This window comes from Euprymna scolopes, chromosome 36 (assembly GCF_053919585.1).
Source record: "Euprymna scolopes isolate OS-2025 chromosome 36, ASM5391958v1, whole genome shotgun sequence".
Classification (NCBI taxonomy): domain Eukaryota; kingdom Metazoa; phylum Mollusca; class Cephalopoda; order Sepiida; family Sepiolidae; genus Euprymna; species Euprymna scolopes.
The window spans coordinates 5,299,038-5,320,819 of record NC_136517.1 but is presented as its reverse complement, the minus strand read 5'-3'; the positions used below and the strand labels follow the sequence as shown (position 1 = coordinate 5,320,819).

Sequence of the window (21,782 nt, the reverse complement as noted above, 5' to 3'; positions counted from 1 at the left end):
AAAAACAAAAAAAACGGTATCAACTTACCCACCGTAGAATTTTCAAGGCCCGTTGTTCTATCATTGTTGCTAAGCAACGACATGAAAAAAAAATGGCTTTACTGATGATAGATAAAGTAAAATAATGATTTCAATTATCTGTAAATGTTGGGGGTATTCTGAGAAAAAACTTAACTAAGATCACTCCTAGGCTTATACACTAAAGTTCTGTAAATTTTAAAGAAAATCTGTTTAGCCGTTTCAGAGTCTATAAGGAACGAACTCACACACACAAAGTTGCATTTATATAACTGTAGAGATATGATATATGATTCTGCATTAAAAAGTTATAGTCTGATTTAACACTTTTATCACAAATATTAAACCTTTTAGTTGACTTTTTTAAAAGAATCTCTACAGAGTGTTCATTGCAGACACAGATTTTAAGTTAACTGAGTTATCTTCCCTTGAATAATTACATGTTTAACAAGTACAAGATTCAGAAAGTTGGTGCTAGTATATGGTCTGCATAGCTGTGCTATTAACCAATCAAAATTCATCTTGGCATGGAAGTCTGTGGTCAGAGTTGGCTACATTAACTCTATGCAATAACTATCAGTACAACTTGCTTTCCTGATGGACAGGTTTTGTGCACATGCTTCTATTCTTGTCCATTGATACATTGAACATCGCTGTGATTTTTTTTTTACATGGGGGTCACCACTTATCAAGGCCCGAAGGCCACTCAGGGATAAGGGTTATTGCGTGTACAGTAATCAATGAGATAGTATTGTAGTAATCATTAGTGTGGGAGATTTGATAGTGTCTTACTTAAGGGGGGGGGGCGTTTGTCAGGAGTTTGTTTATGTTGAAGACATCCAAGTTGTAGTCAGGTGGGAAACAGGCAAGCGGCAGAGAGTTCCACTGGCGTGCATTTCTAAAAAAGAAGCTTTGCTCATGGAATCTATGTTTGGATTTAGGCACAGATAAAGAGTGGGGAAAATTATTGACAGTAGTTTCAGCCAGATGGGTGTTTCTCATGAAAGATTGGCGAGGGGGGACGAGAGATTGGAGCTCAGATGAGCACCTGCCATGGAAATAACGATAAAACAAAGACAGGCTCGCAACGTCTCTTCTGTGGGAGAGAGGTTACAGAGAAGAGAAAGGGCATCCCCCACTAAACCACAAAGTCTATTTTGTACTCTGTCAAGGCAGGATAGGTTGTTTTTGGCAGCTCCTGCCCAGATGTGGCAGCAGTACTCCATCCTTGAACGTACTTATAATCATTTTTTTATTTTTTATTTTGCAGGTATTTGAGAAATCGAGTCTCTTTAAGATTAATTTACAGGATAAACAAGGAATTCATAGAAAATCTGAAATGTACAGTAATCAGTATAAAGCGAAAATAGTTGTCCCTGAAAAAGGCGGATTGGGTCAAGTAACTGATGAACAAACGATTCGTGATTTTCTCAGCGGGATTGATTGCTTGAAAGGAGTAAGTGATCAGTTTCTCTGTATTTTTCTTTCTCTCTTTAATTCTTTACTTTATAATAAAGAACAATGTTTATTTATTTGTAAATATATATCAATCTTGTCATACAAAAGATAAGAGAGGATGCAAATCCATTTCCACAATCATTTCTTGTTTTTTTTCTGCCTGGTGCTACCAGATCAGGCTGTCTATTGGCTTCCTGAGACGAGATGCCCCTCCATCGATTTTCTGTTTTTGTTTTCTATTCTCTTTTGTAAAACTTAATTATGTTCTACAAAAACAAAAACAACAGCACCCTTCCCTTTTCCCTTCTTTTTTTTTTTCCTTCCCTACTTCCCAACCCTGTTGGTGGGGCATTAGAATACACCGACTGTCCTTCTGCAGAGAGTAAAAGCCTCTCAAAGGGGCCACCTGTTGGCCGTGGGTGGCGACCCGTAATGACTCAGAAAAGGATCCTTGTCGCTGAGCAACTGATATCTAGGGAAATTAAAGATATCAATTGCAACACTCCACTTTGACCTCGTACAAGGCTAGACAGGCGATCGGAGAGGCCCGATCCGATCAATCAGCTAGTTACGTCAAGCCCTAACACATCTACTTTTCTATCAATTTCCTCTAAACCGTAACAAATACAGTTCTACCCTGTACCACTATAAACTTTATACATATTTTCCCCTCTTTTCCATGTGTTAGAAGGCAGTGGCTAGGGTCAAATGTACCAAATGATTAAAGTCATGACATGGCTGTATAGTGCCGGAAGTTAACACAAATGACTTGGATTGTGTAACTAAAGGATTATGGGTGCTCGTGGCTCCCATTTGGAACATGTATACTGTTTATGTAGCCCTGGCATGACAAGGCGAATGGGTTTCCCCCTTAACATGCCCCAATATATTGGACTGCAAGGTGGGTGGGGAGCATAAACAATGAATTTAAAATATATATATATATATATATATATATATATATATATATATATATGACCAATAATAAAAACTCCAAGCGCCAACACGTCGACTCAGATAGTTCAGATAATGAACTATATCAAACATCCTCAAAATTTATTGTATTGGAATCCACCGAAAAAAACAAAATAACTGACTTATCACCGTTTATTATACATAAAATTATATCGGCATATATTACCTCCAAAAATGTAAAAACTTTAAAAAATAAAACCCTACTGGTGGAAGTGGAAAGAGAATCAGACTATACATACAAACACTTACATTATGCAGTTCGATAGACCCACTATCCCAAAAGAAATCAAAATTGGGTTCAACGTTGAAAAAGTTGAACCCTTTATACCAAACCCATTTCAGTGCTTTAAATGCCAGAAGTTTGGACACCATGAGGATGCATGTAAGGGATGAGCAGTGTGCGGCAGATGTGGCCAGAGAGATCCAGACCACACTGTCAATGACTGCAATCTTGATTGCAAATGTGCAAATTGTGGAGAAAACCATCCTGCTTATGCTAGAGCATGCAGAATCTGGAAGAAAGAAAAAGAAGTAGTGTCAATAAAACATACCAAAAACATCTCTTTCCTCAAAGCCAGGAAAATACATGGATACATGAAGGAAAAGATGTACTCTCAAGTCACCTCAAGCTGTATATCATCCAACATCACTAACCAAGACTCCATATACGAAATACTAATAAATAAATTGTTATAATTGGGACCAAACGACTGGCCCAAATTTATAAATGAAATCAAACCAAACATATCATCAAAAATTATTCATCCCATTAAATCATCAACTAATATTACCAATAAAACAAATTCTCAACCAAAATCAAAACATCCAAGAAAACAAAGTCGATCAAAAGAAAGACCACAAAAATCACCAGTACATCATGCAGATGCTGAAAAAGACGAAACTAAGGAAAAACAAAATCAGTTAAAGACCACACAGGTCACCAATACGTCTTCCCCGTGGTGAAAAAACACTTGAAAAACAAACAAAAAATACATCTACCAAAAAACAAAATAATATAAAGAAATTACCACAAACAGAAGCCACTACTACTACTACTACAAATAGATTTACGGAATTAGAAGACATGGAAACTGAAGTTACTCCTCAAACCAAAAAAAAATCCTCATAAATTACAAGAAAATCCAATAGAATTGCCATGGATTAAAGGCAAATTACAATGAAATTTTATTGTTGCAAACCAAATTTAATCCTTTGGTTATTTATCTCCAAGAAACCTTCCTTAAGAATGAGGACAATTTGAATATAAAACACTATCAACAATATAACTACATTCATAATACAGGACAATAATACTGTAACCCTTTTCCCCCTCCCATTGCAAAACCTAATCTTATTCTGCAAAGCAGAGAACAAAAATGGCAAAATCCACTATAAAACAACTTAATCAAAAGCTACGAACTAACGATTGAAAATACAAGGAGCTTGAAGAATAAAAATCTCATATGAAATAACTGGATACAATATCGAATACTACTCCCAAAATAACTGGATTTGACATTAAATAATCCACAAAGGGTTGATATGCCGTTAAAAAAAAAAATGTCCTATTTGCTCTCTTTACTGATTTATACATTTTTTCTTTTTTTTACATTTTCGAAACCTTTTTTACAGTTTTAAACCATTTTTGTTTTACATTTTTTTAAAACCATTTTTGTATAGTGTTTGTAAATCATTTTTATACATTTTTAAAAACCCTTTTCTACATTTCATAAACCATTTCTTTTTATATTTTAAAAAATTTTTTTTACATTTTTAAAACCTTTTTTTTACATTTTTAAAACCTTTTTTTTTTACATTTTTAAAACCTTTTTTTTTTTTTACATTTTTAAAACCTTTTTTTTTTACATTTTTAAAACCTTTTTTTTTACATTTTTAAAACCTTTTTTTTTTTTTTACATTTTTAAAACCTTTTTTTTTTTTACATTTTTAAAACCTTTTTTTTTTTTTTACATTTTTAAAACCTTTTTTTTTTACATTTTTAAAACCTTTTTTTTTTACATTTTTAAAACCTTTTTTTTTTACATTTTTAAAACCTTTTTTTTTTTTACATTTTTAAAACCTTTTTTTTTTACATTTTTAAAACCTTTTTTTTTTACATTTTTAAAACCTTTTTTTTTTACATTTTTAAAACCTTTTTTTTTTTACATTTTTAAAACCTTTTTTTTTTTAATTTTTAAAACCTTTTTTTTTACATTTTTAAAACCTTTTTTTTTTGCATTTTAAAACCTTTTTTTTTTGCATTTTAAAAACCTTTTTTTTGCATTTTAAAAACCTTTTTTTTTACATTTAAAAAACCTTTTTTTTTACATTTTAAAACCTTTTTTTACACGTTTTCAAACCTTTCTTTTTAATATCTTTGTAAACCTTTTTTTTTTTTTTTTTTTTTTTTGAAAACTCATTTCACTTCCAATGTCTTTTGATGTTATAAAAATTGATGCCATTGTTTTTTTTTTTTTGTTTTTTTAATATTTCCCTCCTAACTCCCAAAAGTCAAAGAGGGGTGTAAAAACAAAAAAAGCATAGTCAATGGTTGACGTTTTTTTAATTTTTTTATTTACTTTAGATCATCATAAATGACTTTTTTTTCTTTTTTTTTCAACCTGCGATATTTCAGTTACTTATTAGCCTATTGATATAATTTTAACAAGCATTCAAACGAGTTACATTGAAAGACAAATAGCAATTCTACAACCCCCGCCATCTCAAATGAATTTGGAAATAAATAATTCACTCTTAACAAAAATCAATAGTAGGTGTTTTGTTATAGTTTTTTTTTGTTTTTTTAGGTCATCAGAAATGATAATTTATATATGAAAAATTAAATTACAGAAGTAATTCTATAATCTTATATGAATATTTATGCGAAGACTGGCGAAGCATAATTTCTTATTTCTAGCACTTTTGAGAGAAGCTCTATATATTGACAGTGGTTACCTATGCAGACTGTGTAAAAGCCATTATTATTAGAGATATTAAATACCAACCTTCTCTCTATAAGCAAAAGGAGTGCTTGCTAGGACTTAACGTTATTTCCCATCTTTGATCTCATTTGCTGTTCAGTTACTTTGTTACTCAACTTTGGCCAGTAAGGGTTGAAGATATGCGTTGCATGGAGAAAAATGGTATAAGAATCATACAATGGGTGTGTAATGTGAGTCTTAAAGACAAACTTAAATCTGATGATCTCAAAGGACGATTAAACTGCGGCAGTATAGAGAGATGTATGCAGAACAAGAGACTTTGATGATATGGCCATCTTAAATGAATGGATGAGTGTTTTTGGTAGATACTTTGTTTTCTCTACATGCATTAAATAAATCTAAACTAACTACGGAAGGGATCACATCACCCAAATTCAAGTGTACATTTCAAAGAACGGGTTATCCTAAGATGTTCCTCTTGATGTTCTGCCAGCCTGTTCTGGTGAGAAAGGGTTCTTGAGCTGAGAGTTCTTGTTCACATCCAACTGTATGTATTTCCCTGATGAAATTAAAAATTAAATTGTCCAGTTACAAAAAAGTGGTGAGCAGGTCACTGTTCTTATAGACAGCTTTAAATGGTAGGAGAATAAAAAAAAAAAAAAGAAAAAATAAGAGGTAAAAAGGAGCCTTCATCTCTGATGTTTTTTGTGTGCACCTTACCAATTGACTTGTATCCTTCAGTAAGATTTTTTTCTGTGTCTTTTAAATTCTTATGCATCTTTGATGTAAGAAGCATAGCTGTGTGCATTTCTGCATTATTCCAAATCTATGAGCGTTTCATTAAAATGAATCCTTCATCTGCCCTGTGGCGGTTGCTGTTGGGGCGCTACAGATGACCTGTCCTCCCCATCCATCCCTGTCCTCCGCATGTTTGACCACCTTACTCAGCTTCAATCCTGTCCATTCTGTGGTGTCTTCCTCCTTTTCTCTCTCCTCTATTCTCTGGAGCACTATCTTGGCAAGCCTTTCTCCTCTTGTTACATGGCCGAACCATTTTAGTTTGTACCTCCTGATTGTGGTGAGAAAATGAATATAAAATCTTAAAGTAAATTTACTTTTTTTAGGAAAAAAAAACATTTTAATAAAATGTTTTGAATGACTGATCTAATTTCCATGTGACGGAACATTTTCTTCCTTCTTCCAGGGAGCTGGCTGGTGGAAACATGAATTTTGTTATGGGAAATATGCAAGACAATATCATGATGTAAGTATCATTTCGGTTTTTTACCTTTAAATTTGTTGCTTATATCTATGTAGCATTGTATTAAAACTAATTTGATATGATATCAATATTGAATGTCAAAAAGGATATATCATTTGAAATGACACAATATTGATCAATATTAAAATATTGATATTTTTGACAACTGTACTATAATCATCTTTCAGGGAAATATATATATATATATATATATGTATATATATATATATTTAAAGTGATGGTTGTGTAGTTCCAACGAGAGAAAAAATGTATATTTAAAAGAGTGTAGCCATCAACAATTGTGGGTTTTTTTTAAAGGTTTTCATCATATTTTTATTTTTATTTTAAAATATTTTTATAACGCGTTTCGAGCTTAGGGTGTGCTCTCTTCAGATGTTTTTGTAAAAAGTTTTTCTTTAAAATCGGAGTTTGTAGAGTTACCTCCGCTGATATTAAATATGTTTTTCAGAGTGATGTGTGGCCGCAGACATTCTGACTCCAACTGTAAGTGTTCAAAGTGTCCGGTCAAAGTTATTTTCAAAGAGTGGCTTTTGGTCCATTTGGTGAAGGGTTTTATTGTTTTTTTAGGGTTCTTTTTAAAGACTTTCTTTCCCCATGTATAGCACACACTCACACACAATCACACACGCATACATATACATTCATGTACATGTACACATGCACATAGGCACACACACATACACACACACACACACATACATAGAAATATATGTAGGAGCATACATATATACATACCCACCTACACACTCACACACGTACTCGCTAACAATTATTTTTATTTTCTTATTTTTTATATATATATATATTTTTTTTTTTTTTCCAACCAAAACACGCATGTATATATGCGCTTAATCATTCAGACATACGTACACGCACCCACACACACACAAGTAAGATGGAGAATAGGTAGGAGAAGATATATATATACACGCACATACACACATACATGTATGTGCATATACACTCACAAACATCGACATACTATGTAGGCACATACACATACACACACACACATGCACACACACAGACATATTCAGGGGCTCACACATACGCGTATATCCATATCCACACGAACACATTTACCCACTCATACATGTGCATACATATGTATACATATATACACACACATACATACGGATGTGTATACATTCATCCACCCATATATATATATATGGGCACATGCACTCACAATCACACATACATATTCATATATGTGTGTATGTGTATATATCTTCTCCTACCTATTCTCCGTCTTACTTGTGTGGGTGCGTGTACGTATGTCTGAATGATTAAGTGCATATATACATGTGTGTTTTGGTTGGGAAAAAAAATATATATATATATATATATAAAAAATAAAAATAATTTTTAGCGGTGGATGTGTGCGAGTACGTGTGTGAGTGTGTAGGTGGGTATGTATATATGTATGCTCCTACATATATTTCTATGTATGTGCGTGTGTGTATGTGTGCGTGCATGTGCATGTGTACATGTACATGAATGTATATGCATGTGTGTGTGATTGTGTGTGAGTGTGTGCTATACATGGGGAAAGAAAGTCTTTAAAAAGAGCCCTAAAAAACCCATAAAAACCTTCACCAAATGGACCAAAAGCCACTCTTTGAAAATAACTTTGACCGGACACTTTGAACACTTACAGTTGAAGTCAGAATGTCTGAGGCCACACATCACTCTGAAAAACATATTTAATATCAGCGGAGGTAACTCTACAAACTCCGATTTTAAAGAAAAACTTTTTACAAAAACATCTGAAGAGAGCACACCCTAAGCTCGAAACGCGTTATAAAAATATTTTAAAATAAAAATATGATGAAAACCTTTAAAAAAAACCCACAATTGTTGATGGCTACACTCTTTTAAATATATATATATATATAGTAAGTTATAAAATATATATGGCGATTAAGCTACACTGAATATTCCGCGTTTCATCCACTCTTCAACTCTTCAGGCTTAGTCGCATAAGCCTGAAGAGTCCTAGAGTGGATGAAACGCAGAATATTCAGTGTAGCTTTCTCGCCATATATATTTTATAACTTACTAACTAGCTCTACCTATGTACTGAGCATTTTTGAAGTAAATACTTAAAGTTTACGCATAAATTTATACTTTCGTATATTAATTTTATGTGAGTAAATGAAGTAGTTATATATATATATATATATATATATATATATATATATATATATATATATATACATATAATCATTAGTTATTCTAAAACCAGAGGACGTATTTAATTCACATTTATAAGTTTTTTATTTTAATTTTTTCTTATGAAGTATGTTGTTGAATAGCGTAAGACCACTAAACAACTCCTCAGAGACAAATGTATGTTCCTCAAAAAATTATTGAAAAGTGTCTTTAATATAGAATGAAAAATTATTTGGTCAATATAAAAAATGAATCTTGGCTTTGGCTTTAATATTGCTCCTTTTTTGGGTTTGATGAGGATGTTTCTCTGAATTGAGGTTCCACTGAAACATGTATGCACATATGTAACCAATAATGTTTGTGTAATAAACATGCTATATATATATATATATATATATATATATATATATATCAGAAACATGCTTTTGTTTATAGTGTGAATCTGAAGAGTGTTCTAATATAGCAACTTTTCAGTTACAGAAATAAATGAATATTTAATGTTGCCTACAATATACATAATTTTTTTTAATTTGTCATATAGTAACTATAATTTTGTTAATAGATCATTTTTATAATTAATTGTTGTCCAAAATAAAATCTCATGCAAAATTATCTTTTAATTCTCAGGACAGTGATGGTCGCACAGTTGTTATTCTTGGTTATTGGAGATTGGACAAACATTTGGAATGGCTTGAAGCTAATCCAATGAAAAAACCAAAACCAGTTGGAAAAAGAAGGTGAGCTAATTTTATGAGGGCATTCTATGATTTTTCTTATTTCTTTTTGTCATTTTCATCATCATCATCACTTTGATTTTTGTCATTTTCATCATCATCATCACTTTGATTTTTGTCTTTTCAAGTTTTTTGTGTCGGTCAAGTTCTGTTGACTTTGTGTTTTGCTTCCTTCAGTTTTTGTGTTTTTAATCCAAATATGCAAGTTGAAAAGTTTAACATATTCTTTTCATATGTGACAATATATGACATCTCTTGAAGATCACACCTTGTTAAACATAAACGGAACATGGATTTCAAAATTGATCATCTCTCATTAGAAATCTAAAACAATTGATATTTAAAATTAAATATGTTGCTTTAAAAAAAATCAATGTAATCGAAACATTTAATCATTTGAACACAAAAACTTAGAATAACAACCATTAAGTTTTTAAGACATTTTAAAAACAATACGAAAATAAAAATTTTTAATTTTTTGTTTTACAATAATCTTGGATGTTATTATCTTATTCTCTATCTCGTCCGATTTTTGGGTTGGATACTCCAATAATAATCATGCCCTTTTATAATCTTGTGGCATTACATTAAAAAGATGTAGGTTAAATATTTATATATTTAACCTACATCTTTTTAACGTAATGACATTAATTTGCATATGAGAGACTAGTTGGGAGGGAAAGGCCAAGAGAATCATGGGAAGAAGTGATAAGGATGGATTTGAAAGCGAGATAAATACCTGGCCAGAGATAGGTTCGTTTAGAAATCAATTCATACAAACCGTTCAACACATGTCAGCATGTAAAACAAAAGTTAAACGAAAACTATGTCAACACAAAATACTCTCTATGTGTAATGTTTAACTGCAGACATCTCATAGCTTCCATTGTCTTGAAAGACAATGGATAACTCCTGTAAGATTGTCTGCACATGTGATTGTGAAGCAAGAGTTGCCCAATTTCCAACCACACCTTTCTGAATCGACACGGCTTGATTCCAGTGCAAGGAGAAGTTTATGAGAACTGGAAATGATGCCGAGATAAGCAGAGAGCACATACATAGTGTTCTCAAACAGTCACATGATAACTGCATGGAGTATAGAAAATAAGATTCATGAAACACCCTAAATATTAAAATAGTGAGCTTTTTGTGCTACCATAGTTTTAACAACGTAGTGACACGCATAATCTTATGTAACAAGTAAAATTTAAAATTATCAAAAAAAATTAAAGATGTGAGGTGGCATGATGTGGCCCTCACTTGAAACCACACCAAAGACCATAACTGTGACCGGAAACTTTGTTATCATCACCCTGGGCATGTCCCTGTTATTCGTGGCAATCCAGCGATGCATTTTGAGGGTGCTGGCAATGGTCCTGTTGTCATAACTTGGATCAGTACAAAGCATGAATTGTACACCGGCAGATCTCTCATTTCACTTGTTGAACATTGTGTCACTTTCAGACATGATACGAGGCTCCTATCACTTTTGGAATTTGTACACAACTGGTCAACTAGTAGATGGTTTGCAACAAAAAAAAGAAAACCGGTTTTTATCAAATGGAAATGGAATCGTGTCATTTTTTTTTTCTAAGACAACATTTTTACTGTTCCACCCTTTAGATAGCGTTATTTTTCTTTCTTTTTTTGATGGGTGTTATTGTATTTCAATAAGAACCTGATCTCATCCCAGCTGTGCTATTAAAAAAAATGCTCCGCCAAAGTAGCTCCAGTTCTCTCTAAACTTTACAACAAATGCCTTAATGAATCTTGCTTTCCAAACTGCTGGAAAACTGCTTCTATGATACCAGTTTTTAAGAATTCTGTCGAAAGAACGGCCCCATTAAATTATCGCCCCATTAGCCTCCTCACACTTTTTGCCAAAATATTTTAATCCATAATTAATCAAGCTCTAGTCCATCACCTTACAGATGCTAAATTTCTGACCGACCAACAATATGGATTTAGGCAAGCCTGTTCCACAGCAGATATCCTAACTGTAATCTCTGAACGTATATACCATTCACTGGACAAAGCAGGAGAGGATAGAGCGGTAGCTCTAGATATATCTAAGGCTTTTGACAGAATATGGCATGAAGGTCTTCTCAAGAAAATCAGATCATACGGTTATCACTAGACGAATACATAACATAATTAAATCCTTCTTAGATAAGAGGAAAATTCAGGTTGTCCTTGGCGGTCGTACATCTAAACAATATGATATAAATGTGGGAGTGCCTCAGGGGTCTATCCTTGGACCTCTGTTATTCCTAATATTCATAAATGACCTCCCTGACAAAATTGCCTCTGAGATGGGTATATATGCTGATGACACCACGCTCTATAACAGGCACGACAGGAAAACAAATGAATACTATCTAGGGAAATGGCAGAAACACTAGATGATGACCTTCAATCTGTAGTGGAATGGGAACAAAAATGGATGGTCACATTCAATGCTGCCAAGACTAAACTTGTTACCTTCAATAATTACAAGAAACCTTGTCTACCACCAATAGCAATGGCCAAGGATTCATTATCTGAAAGTACATCTTTTAAACTCCTCAGCCTAATGTTCACAGGAAACATGAGTTGGAACAATTACATTGCCAGGACCGCTGCGAGGAAGGTAGGCTCTCTCTACCGTGCTAGAAAGCTACTAAATTCCGAAAGCATACTGTATCTCTATAAGGCCACCATTCGCTCATGTATGGAGTATTATCATATTTGGGCTGCATCAACAGTACTAGGGATAGTCGTGATCCCATAGCAGGAGCTTCTTCCTGCCAATATATATATCAGATCTCGTTACAAAGAATGCAGTTTCTACACAATAAGAAATTTAGCTTTATATTCTCGTCAGTTACATTTTTATAGTTTATTTAATGTTTTACTGAACATAATCGGCATGACCTGATTTCAGCTTTGTTTATCAACTTCATTGTCTGTATCAATAAGTATTTATAAAAATACAGTCATTATAGTAAGTTTTAAAAATATGGTTGCTTACATATATTTTAATATCACACCATCTGCCTACATACAAAAAAACAAAACAAAAAAAAACTTGAATGCCTACTAGACATTATCCTTGAGTGTCTAAAGTCTCTCTGTACAGGAGTTTGTCTGGACAACCTGACATGAGGATAGTTTTCCCTACAAGTAAACCCTGACCAAATATTCAGAAAGTAATATTGTGCTACATAGTTCAATAACAAATAATAAAATCACATTGTAAGAGATAATCTTTAATTTATTCTTTCAGTCGAGCACCTCTTGGCAGACAATGTTCTTTTTTGCCCTGTTTCTTTCAAATGTTCCCTTTTTATGTAATGTTTTGCCGATTTTCTTCAGTGACAAATCACTACACATCGAAATTACTACAAGTTCTTTTCATACACAAATACAACAATAATCATATAATTATTATAACGATATTCAAAAACAAGGCTACCTCAAGGGGAGATCACTCTCATTTTCTTGTTCAGGGTTGTCAGATTAGCATTTTTTAAATTAAATTTTGCGAATTTGACCTTTTTTTTTAAGCAGTTTGGCCTTCAAAAATTGTAGTTGGCCTTTTTCAAAGCATAGCATACTGACTAAAGCAGGAACAATTATTATATAGATTAAAAAATGCTTGTCACATATAATGGAAGCCATTTTTAAAATGGCTGTGCCTTGTTTCTTGTTTACTTTCTGACTAATGCATTATGGTCTTGACTAATGCATTATGGTCTTGTTTTAGTTTTCAGTTCAATAAGTATTCAGTTAATAGTAAATTAAAAAATTTCTTGTTGAGAATTTCTCCTATATTAAAAATTTTTTAAAAATCTGTATGATGTACGTACTTGTGACAGAACAAAAATGTCAGATTCTAAAAATCACGTTAATTGACCAAGTAGTATTATTTTTAATTAAAAAATATCAAATTTTATGAGTGAGACTGTCTTACATCGCCATCCTGAAGAAACAAGAGTAGATATCTTTACAATCATTCAAACTTGCGAGATCAACCTTGTAATGCCTACGATTTTCCATTAATCCCTTAAAATTGTTAAAAAATGATTTTATTTATTTTATAGTTGATTAATTTACATGAGTTTTGGAATATAATCTTTTTGCTCCATCACGGGTACATACAGATTTTTCTGTATTTTTGTTTATTAATAGAGAGGGAATTCTGGAAAATAAACAGAAAAAAAAAAAAATTAATTCAATGTTATTGATGTAATCACTAGAAAAACATACACAAAGGCACGTGAAGTTGTTTCATAATTTATTAATATAAAAGATGACCAACTTGTCTGTTTTTACTTCTTTCAAAATGAAAAATGGTTTCTGTGTTGTTTAATTGCAGAAGTATTTCACTGTATTTTACTGATGGAGATTTTTGTGAAGCAAATGGCAAGCGAAGAGTTGCAGAAGTGAAATTAAAGTAAGATTCATCCATTTTTGTTGCACTTGTCCATGTGAATTTGATACAAAAAATGTTTGACATTTTGGGATGATAGGCTTTGGTGCTTCTACAAACAAACAAAATTTGAAAATCAAAATATTGAATTTTAAGTAAAACAAATGCTATCTACATAATTGTCGCTAATAAAAAAAATTACGGAAAACGATAACTTAAAAAAAATAATTATTAATGAAAAACAGTTTTCGATAAAGTTTAGATGAGAAATAAAATTTGTCCGACATTTTGAATTACGTTTATCACATTACATAAGTAACAAAGCTTAATTATCTCCCCTGTCAGTTTATTTCTTTTTTAGTAAGAGTAATATAGTGATTTGGTACTTGTACAGTTTAATCAAGACATTAAAAAATGAAAATATCGAAAAAAAAGTTACATTGTACGTATTCGTTATGGAATGAAGTTCTCCGAAAAAAAATTTCACTTAATTTCAGGAAGAAAAGCTAGTAATAAAGAATGTCTTGATTAAACTGTACAAGTACCAGTGATTTCGCTTCTTTTCATAAATTTCTTTTTTTCATCATTTTTCTAACTTATCGCTTTTCATCATTTTTGGGTATGTTACTATTTGTGCCATGACAATTATGTAAGTACCAAATTCAATATGTTGATTTGTTTATTCAATATAGAAGCACCCAGATTTTTATTTTAGATTTAATATTTTTGGTAAAATATTTAGGGAATTGGAAGAATACCCGTCCCAGCAAAAGTAAAAGTAATTCTTTGAATTTTGTATCGAGGTTAATTTGAAAATTTAGGAAACCGAAATTCAATGCAAAAAAAAAAAAAAAATTCAGAATTCCAAATATTTAGTCAGTTGTTTATTGTTTTGTTTCTATGGTTTTTTCTTTATAGCTGAATTCCTGACAAATGTTAAAAAATATCTTTTATATTCAGTTGTATTTAAGAAATCATTTATAAAACCAAATTTGATGTTAAAAGATTTAATTTTTCAATAAATGAAAATATTAATCAAATATTTTGGTTTACTGACCCTTTTACTGGACATTTTTTTCTTTTCATTGACAAGCTATATATATATATATATATATATATACACACACCAATATTTTTATATAGATATTTATTATTACTACCTACAGACAATAGTGTTTGATGCTTACACAATCTTTAGCATAGAAAATGATAATTACTGCCGATCTTTGCCAATATATTAATAGTCGAAAGGAAAAGATTTATTTATTTCTTTAATTGATAAAATTAGTTAGCTTTGTTTCTGACAGCCCCTTAATTATAAACTTCCGGTCTCAGGATAGTGAATGATTAAAAAATTAAAATTAACATAAAGAGTTAATAATTAAAAATTTTTTTATATACACACAATTGCTCTTGACATATCAAAAGCCTTTGATAGGGTATAGCATAAAGGTTTACTTCACAAGATCTCCAGCTATACCATAGCTGGAAATGTCTTCTCAATTATTAAATCATTTCTCTCTGATAGGTTCATAAGAGTAGTAGTTGATGGGCAAAAATCAGAAGCTCACAGTATTAATGCTGGAGTCCCTCAGGGATCCATCCTGGGCCCAACTCTTTTCCTGATCTACATTAATGATCTTCCAAATCACATCCTTACATCATTCGTAGACATTTTTGCTGACGACACTACCATCTATGGTAGCACATCTAAGACCATAAACGACCAAGTTATCTCCGATTCTCTCTCCTCTGATCTTGATCACGTACAATGGGGAAAGGAGTGGCTGGTTACTTTTAATGCATTTAAAACCAAGCTTCTATCTTTACATCATCAACGTTCTGATCCCCATCTGGCATCAATTAAAATGAATGGCTCTCGTCTTGGGGAGGCCTCAAGTTTTGACAGGCTTCTGGACTTGACCTTTACTCCTGATCTTAAATGGAATATGTACATCAAATCTGTTGCCAAGGCCGCTGGAAAAATGGTGGGATCCTTCTATCGATCCAGTAGATATCTTATTGCTGATACAATTCTCTATCTATATAAGAGTCAGATACGTCCAAGGATGGAATACTGTTGCCACATATGGGCAGGAGCTGCTAGAAAAGACTTGTCCTGCCTTGATAGGGTTCAAAATAGACTTTGTGGCCTGGTGGGAGATGTCCTTTTCTCTTCGCTGCAACCTCTATCTCACAGAAGAGATGTTGCGAGTTTGTCTCTGCTTTATCGTTATTTTCATCGAAAGTGTTCGACTGAGCTTCAATCTATGGTCCCCCCTTGCCAAACTTTCACAAGAAACACTCGTCTAGCTGAAAACACTATCAATAATTCCCCCCACTCTTTATCTGTGCCTAAACCTAAACATAGATTCCATGAACAAAGCTTCTTTCTTAGAACTGCACGCCTGTGGAATTGTTTTCCGTTTTCCTGCTTTCCAGCTGTCTATTATATGGTTGTCTTCAAGTCCAACGTGAACAAGTTTCTGATGAGCCGTTCCACTTAAGTTAACAAATTTACCGAACTTCCATTACTATCGATTACTATATTGTCCTTTTGACTGCTGGACACTCTTTAACCCTTATCCTTGAGTGGCCTATCGGCCTTGATAAGTGGTGACGCCTATGTAAAAAAAACAAAAAAAAACACACACACACACACACGTTTCCTTTTTCCGGGATCATCAATGTAGGAGGTTACAATTACTGCTGGTCATGGGATTCGAACCCTGCAACAAAACCATCTCTTTTTTACATAGGAGTCACCATTTATCAAGGCCCATAGGCCACTCGAGGATAACGGTTAATGATTGTACAGTAGTCAATGGGACAATATCATAATAATCGTTAGTAGTGGAAATTTGGTAAATTGGATTATTTAAGAGAACGGCTCATCAAAAACTTGTTTACGTTGGTCTTGAAGACTACCATATTGTAGTCAGCTGGAAAGCCGGTAAACGGAAGACAGTTCCACAGGCATGGAGTTCTAAAAAAGAAGCTTTGTTCATAGAATCTACGTTTAGGTTTAGGTACAGATAAAGAGTGGAGGAAATTATTGAGTGCTTTCAACTAGACGAGTGGGTTTCATGAAAGTTTGGTGAGGTGGGGGGGCATAGATTGGAGCTCAAACGAGCACTTGCCATGAACATAATGATAAAGCAGAAGCAGGCTCGCAATGTCTCTTTTGTCGGAAGAGGTTGCAGCGAAGAGAAAAGAGCATCACCCACTGGACTACAAAGTCTATTTTGAACTCTGTCGAGGCAGGATGAGGTATTTCTAGTAACTTCTGCCTAGATGTGACAACAGTATTCTATCTTTGGATGTACCTGGCTCATATAGGTAGAGAATTGCACCAGCAGTGAGATATCTACTGGAGTGGTAGAAGGATCCCACCATTTTTCCAGCAACCTTGGCAACAGATTTGATGTACGTGTTCCATCTCAGATCAGGAGTAAAGGTCAGACCCAGAAGCTTGCCAAAACATGGAGCCTCCCCAAGACGAGAGCCATTCATTTCAGTTGATGCCATTTGGAAGGAACCTAACCCCAGGGCCACCATCATCCACAATTCAAGTGAAAATAAACATTTATGAAGACATAAACGTTATTAAGTGTCGATCTACAGTGATCAAGCGACTGGACGGTTGCGAGTTCGTATGTAGAGCAACTTTTTTTTCACAGGACAGGATTCAACTGTTAAGAAACTTATTTCTTAAAGGGGCGGAAATAATTATAAATTATTTTGGTACTCTGGCATAATTTGACCCGAATTCTTGTGAACTCCCATCAAACAGGTGAGATTGGCAATCATCGGTGTCAGCCGAGCGTCGTAACAGATGCAGACTAATGAAAAAAAAAATATACAAATAATCAAAAATAACAAAAAAAAAAAATATACAAATAATCAAAAATAACAAAAAAAAAAAAAAATATACAAATAATCAAAAATAACAAAAAAAAAAATATACAAATAATCAAAAATAACAAAAAAAAAAATATATACAAATAATCAAAAATAACAAAAAAAAAAAATATACAAATAATCAAAAATAACAAAAAAAAAAATATACAAATAATCAAAAATAACAAAAAAAAAAAATATACAAATAATCAAAAATAACAAAAAAAAAAAAATATACAAATAATCAAAAATAACAAAAAAAAGAATATACAAATAATCAAAAATAACAAAAAAAAAAAAAATATACAAATAATCAAAAATAACAAAAAAAAAAATATATACAAATAATCAAAAATAACAAAAAAAAAAAATATACAAATAATCAAAAATAACAAAAAAAAAAAATATACAAATAATCAAAAATAACAACAAAAAAAAAAATATACAAATAATCAAAAATAACAAAAAAAAAAAATATACAAATAATCAAAAATAACAAAAAAAAAAATATATACAAATAATCAAAAATAACAAAAAAAAAAAAATATACAAATAATCAAAAATAACAAAAAAAAAAAAAATATACAAATAATCAAAAATAACAACAAAAAAAAATATACAAATAACCAAAATTAACAAAAAAAAAAAAATATACAAATAATCAAAAATAACAAAAAAAAAAAATATACAAATAACCAAAATTAACAAAAAAAAAAAAAATATACAAATAATCAAAAATAACAAAAAAAAAAAGTATACAAATAATCAAAAATAACAACAAAAAAAAAACCTTAAAAAATGAAAATGTTTATTTCATTTTAGTATTTAATTTTTTTTTTTTTTTTTTTTTTTTTTTTTTTTACAAAATATCTATCAACAGAAAATTTGTTTTTTTTCTTCAAGAAAAGACTTTTTAACCGTATAATTGTCAGGTGTAAGTACAAGTGTTTTTGGTTTTCTTTTTTGTAACCATATTTTTTTTAGTTTTTTTTTATTTTCAAGACTTTTTATTCAGTCAAGTTTTTTTTTTTTTTGGGGGGGGGGGTCCACAGAAATTTAAAAACAATTTTTTTTTTTTCAAGAAAACTTGAGATTTTTTTTTTTTCGGTTGTTAATTGCCGGTGGAAGAACTTTCTTGAGATGAGGATATTTGCTTAGGAATCTTTTACTTTGGTTGACTGTTGAACGGCTATTGATGGCAAAGAGGGGAGGAGATGGGGTAGAGGAAATATTTTTTAAGGTTGCCATTTCGGACACTCATAAATAAATGATTTTTACTGTTGTTGGAATCTCCAACTTGGATTGTGCAAAAAACGATCCTGTACACAAGGATATCCATTGTCTGAACTGTTTATTTGTACATCTCCAGGAGAAACCATCCTTTACATACAATCTTTTCTTAAGCAAACATTTGTGTTTACAATTGGTGCACCTCATTTTGGGGGAGACAGCAATTTCTTCTCCTGCCAATATGAGATTGTCTGCATCAATGTTTTTATTTCTTTTTCTAACATGTATAGATTTATTTCCTTTCCTGTCATTTTTCTGTCTGGCGAGTTTGAAAATATATTTTTTTGTCAGCTTTTTTTTGGGGATGGGGGGGGGGGTTAGTCACTTTCTTCCAATTCAAATGTCGTTTGTTTCCATTTAGATAGCACTTTTTCATTGGCTAATCAAACTCCCAGAAATTGAATTAAAAAAAAAAATAAAAAATTACTAAAAATATAACAGAAAAATTTTTTTTTAAATAAATAAAATAAAAAGATGAGTTAGCGTTTCAACATTTGAACAACGCTCGGCTGACACCGATGATTGCTGGTCTCGCCCGATCCATGCTTGATGGGAATTCATGAGAATTCGAGTCAAATTATGCAAGAGTGCCTTATTTTTAATATTTACAGACACGAGTGTTTCATCCTCATACAAGGGGTGTTCCAAAAGTAATGACGGCTATTTTTTATTCCACTCAAATGGATCAGGGGTGATTGCAAATTGCATTGTTATGATGACTGAATTTATGCATTCATGACCTGAAAGTTCCTCTCTCTCTGTTGCAGATATTGATGGTGTCAGACTCTAAGAAAGCAACCCCCCGTCATGGACATGCATCAGAAGTAGAGATGCATCATTGAATTCCTGACAAAAACGCATTGAGAATGGTGGTGACTATGTAGAAAAATAGATTCTGGAGCACAAAAACTCATTTGAATGGTACTACTTGTCTTTGTAGCTCTTCAACTTTTTAAGTTTAAAAAGAATAATTGACTTTACTTTTGGAACAACCCTCATGTGTGTGTGTATATATATATATATGTGTGCGTGTGTGCGTATTCAGTACAATTGTTATTGAGGTTGTGAACAATTTTCTTTGTCTTTCAGGTGTGTTGAAGACTTAAACCGATCTCATTCTGTTGCTTTGTATCTGATGGAACCGAAAACTTGTGAATATGTTTTAGGGGTAAATACATTTCAGTTTCTTGTGTACAGACCATTCCATTCTAGATGGACATACACACACAAAATTCTACTTTATATAAAAAAATCCCTCAAAGAATGTTTCATCATTTTCTTTCCAAATGAAAATGTCTGCTGTTCATTCACACTCCTCTGCACAGACGCTCATAGATTGCTGCTGTTTATCAAACTTATATTTGTTAAGTCACTTCATCAAATAAACGGGCATAAAATGTTTGCAGCTTTTTATTAAAAAAAATAAAAAATTTCATAAAATGATTGTTTAACTTTCTTCAAATGAACTTTGTTATTTTCTATATTTCAGATTGAGTCAGCTATGTTTTGTTCATTGTTGGATAAAGCTGATGAATATGGTGTTATTCCGACGACGGAGGAATAATCAAAGGAACATTCTTGCCATCAACTGTAAAATGTTTTTTATATTAAAAAAGTGTACAAAAATAATATTAAATCTTCTTAAATTCTGTTTTTTTTTTATAATAAAAAAAAAAGGAAGAAAAATCTGTACTAGATTGCTCAATAATGAATGACAACCTCTGTGTATTCTTGTGCACAGCCCTGAGCCCTATTTAAACCACCACACACAGTCACTCATCTTTCATTAATGGAAACTGCCCCTGCCCACTGGTCATATGATCGAGCCTGAGAGAGAAATGAACAAGCATCATAATGCATCATCATTCGATTCAGTTGTATGACTTTTTTTTTTTTAATGTGTGTGTGTGTGTGGGGGGTCTCTATTAAACAGAACAAATACCGTTCTCATTGTTAAGATATAGTCTGCATTCTGTCAAGTGTGATGGAGAACTGTTATGTTTTTCTAAAAATATCAATCAACTAAGTATTAAAAAAAGTGCGGGGGGCGTTTTTAAACGATAAAAATAAGCGCAAAGAAGTTCATGATTAAACTGTTTCACATTTTTATTTTCCGTAATTTTAAAATAAATTTTCACTTTGTATCAAAATTTCAAAAACAATTAAATTTCTTTTCTAGATGATTTTAAATAATACTAAAAGTCCCAGTTATGAATGAAGACCACTGATTTTTTTTTTTTTTTTAAATTTTAATAATTTTCAAGTTAAAAATAAGAGTTAAATTTTTTTAAATATCGTTCATGCATTGGAATAATCGATTCGTTTTTTTTATATTAAAATATTTATTCACATTAAAACGAATTATTTACATTATCAGGTTATTCCCAGATCAAGGGAGATAACTTTTGAATAAGTTATTTAATTGTTTATCCAAACAAAGTCTTAATTTGTGGTTCTTCTCTCTCTCCAGAAATGCAATGAAACTGAAGTCCTATACAAAGATCAAACACCTTTTCAAGTCAACTTTTTCCATAGAATGCAATTGTTTAGGAGGTTCCACAATATTATGTGAGGGGTGGGAGTCTGACTGCATAAAT

At 31.9% G+C, this 21,782-nt stretch overlaps 1 protein-coding gene across 1 annotated transcript in view; it reads left to right on the top strand.

The window, feature by feature from the left end:
• The window catches only part of LOC145260305 (endoplasmic reticulum lectin 1-like), a 70,240-nt gene extending 49,419 nt beyond the window's left edge, over nt 1-20,821 (top strand). Inside the window, exons 9-14 of the mRNA XM_080118193.1 lie at nt 1,289-1,474; nt 6,598-6,657; nt 9,478-9,587; nt 13,942-14,019; nt 20,275-20,353; nt 20,675-20,821. Coding sequence (XP_079974319.1) covers nt 1,289-1,474; nt 6,598-6,657; nt 9,478-9,587; nt 13,942-14,019; nt 20,275-20,353; nt 20,675-20,749 — 588 coding nt within the window. The 3' untranslated portion in view covers nt 20,750-20,821. The remainder of the gene's footprint in view (nt 1-1,288; nt 1,475-6,597; nt 6,658-9,477; nt 9,588-13,941; nt 14,020-20,274; nt 20,354-20,674) is intronic.
• Nucleotides 20,822-21,782: the final 961 nt, after the last annotated feature.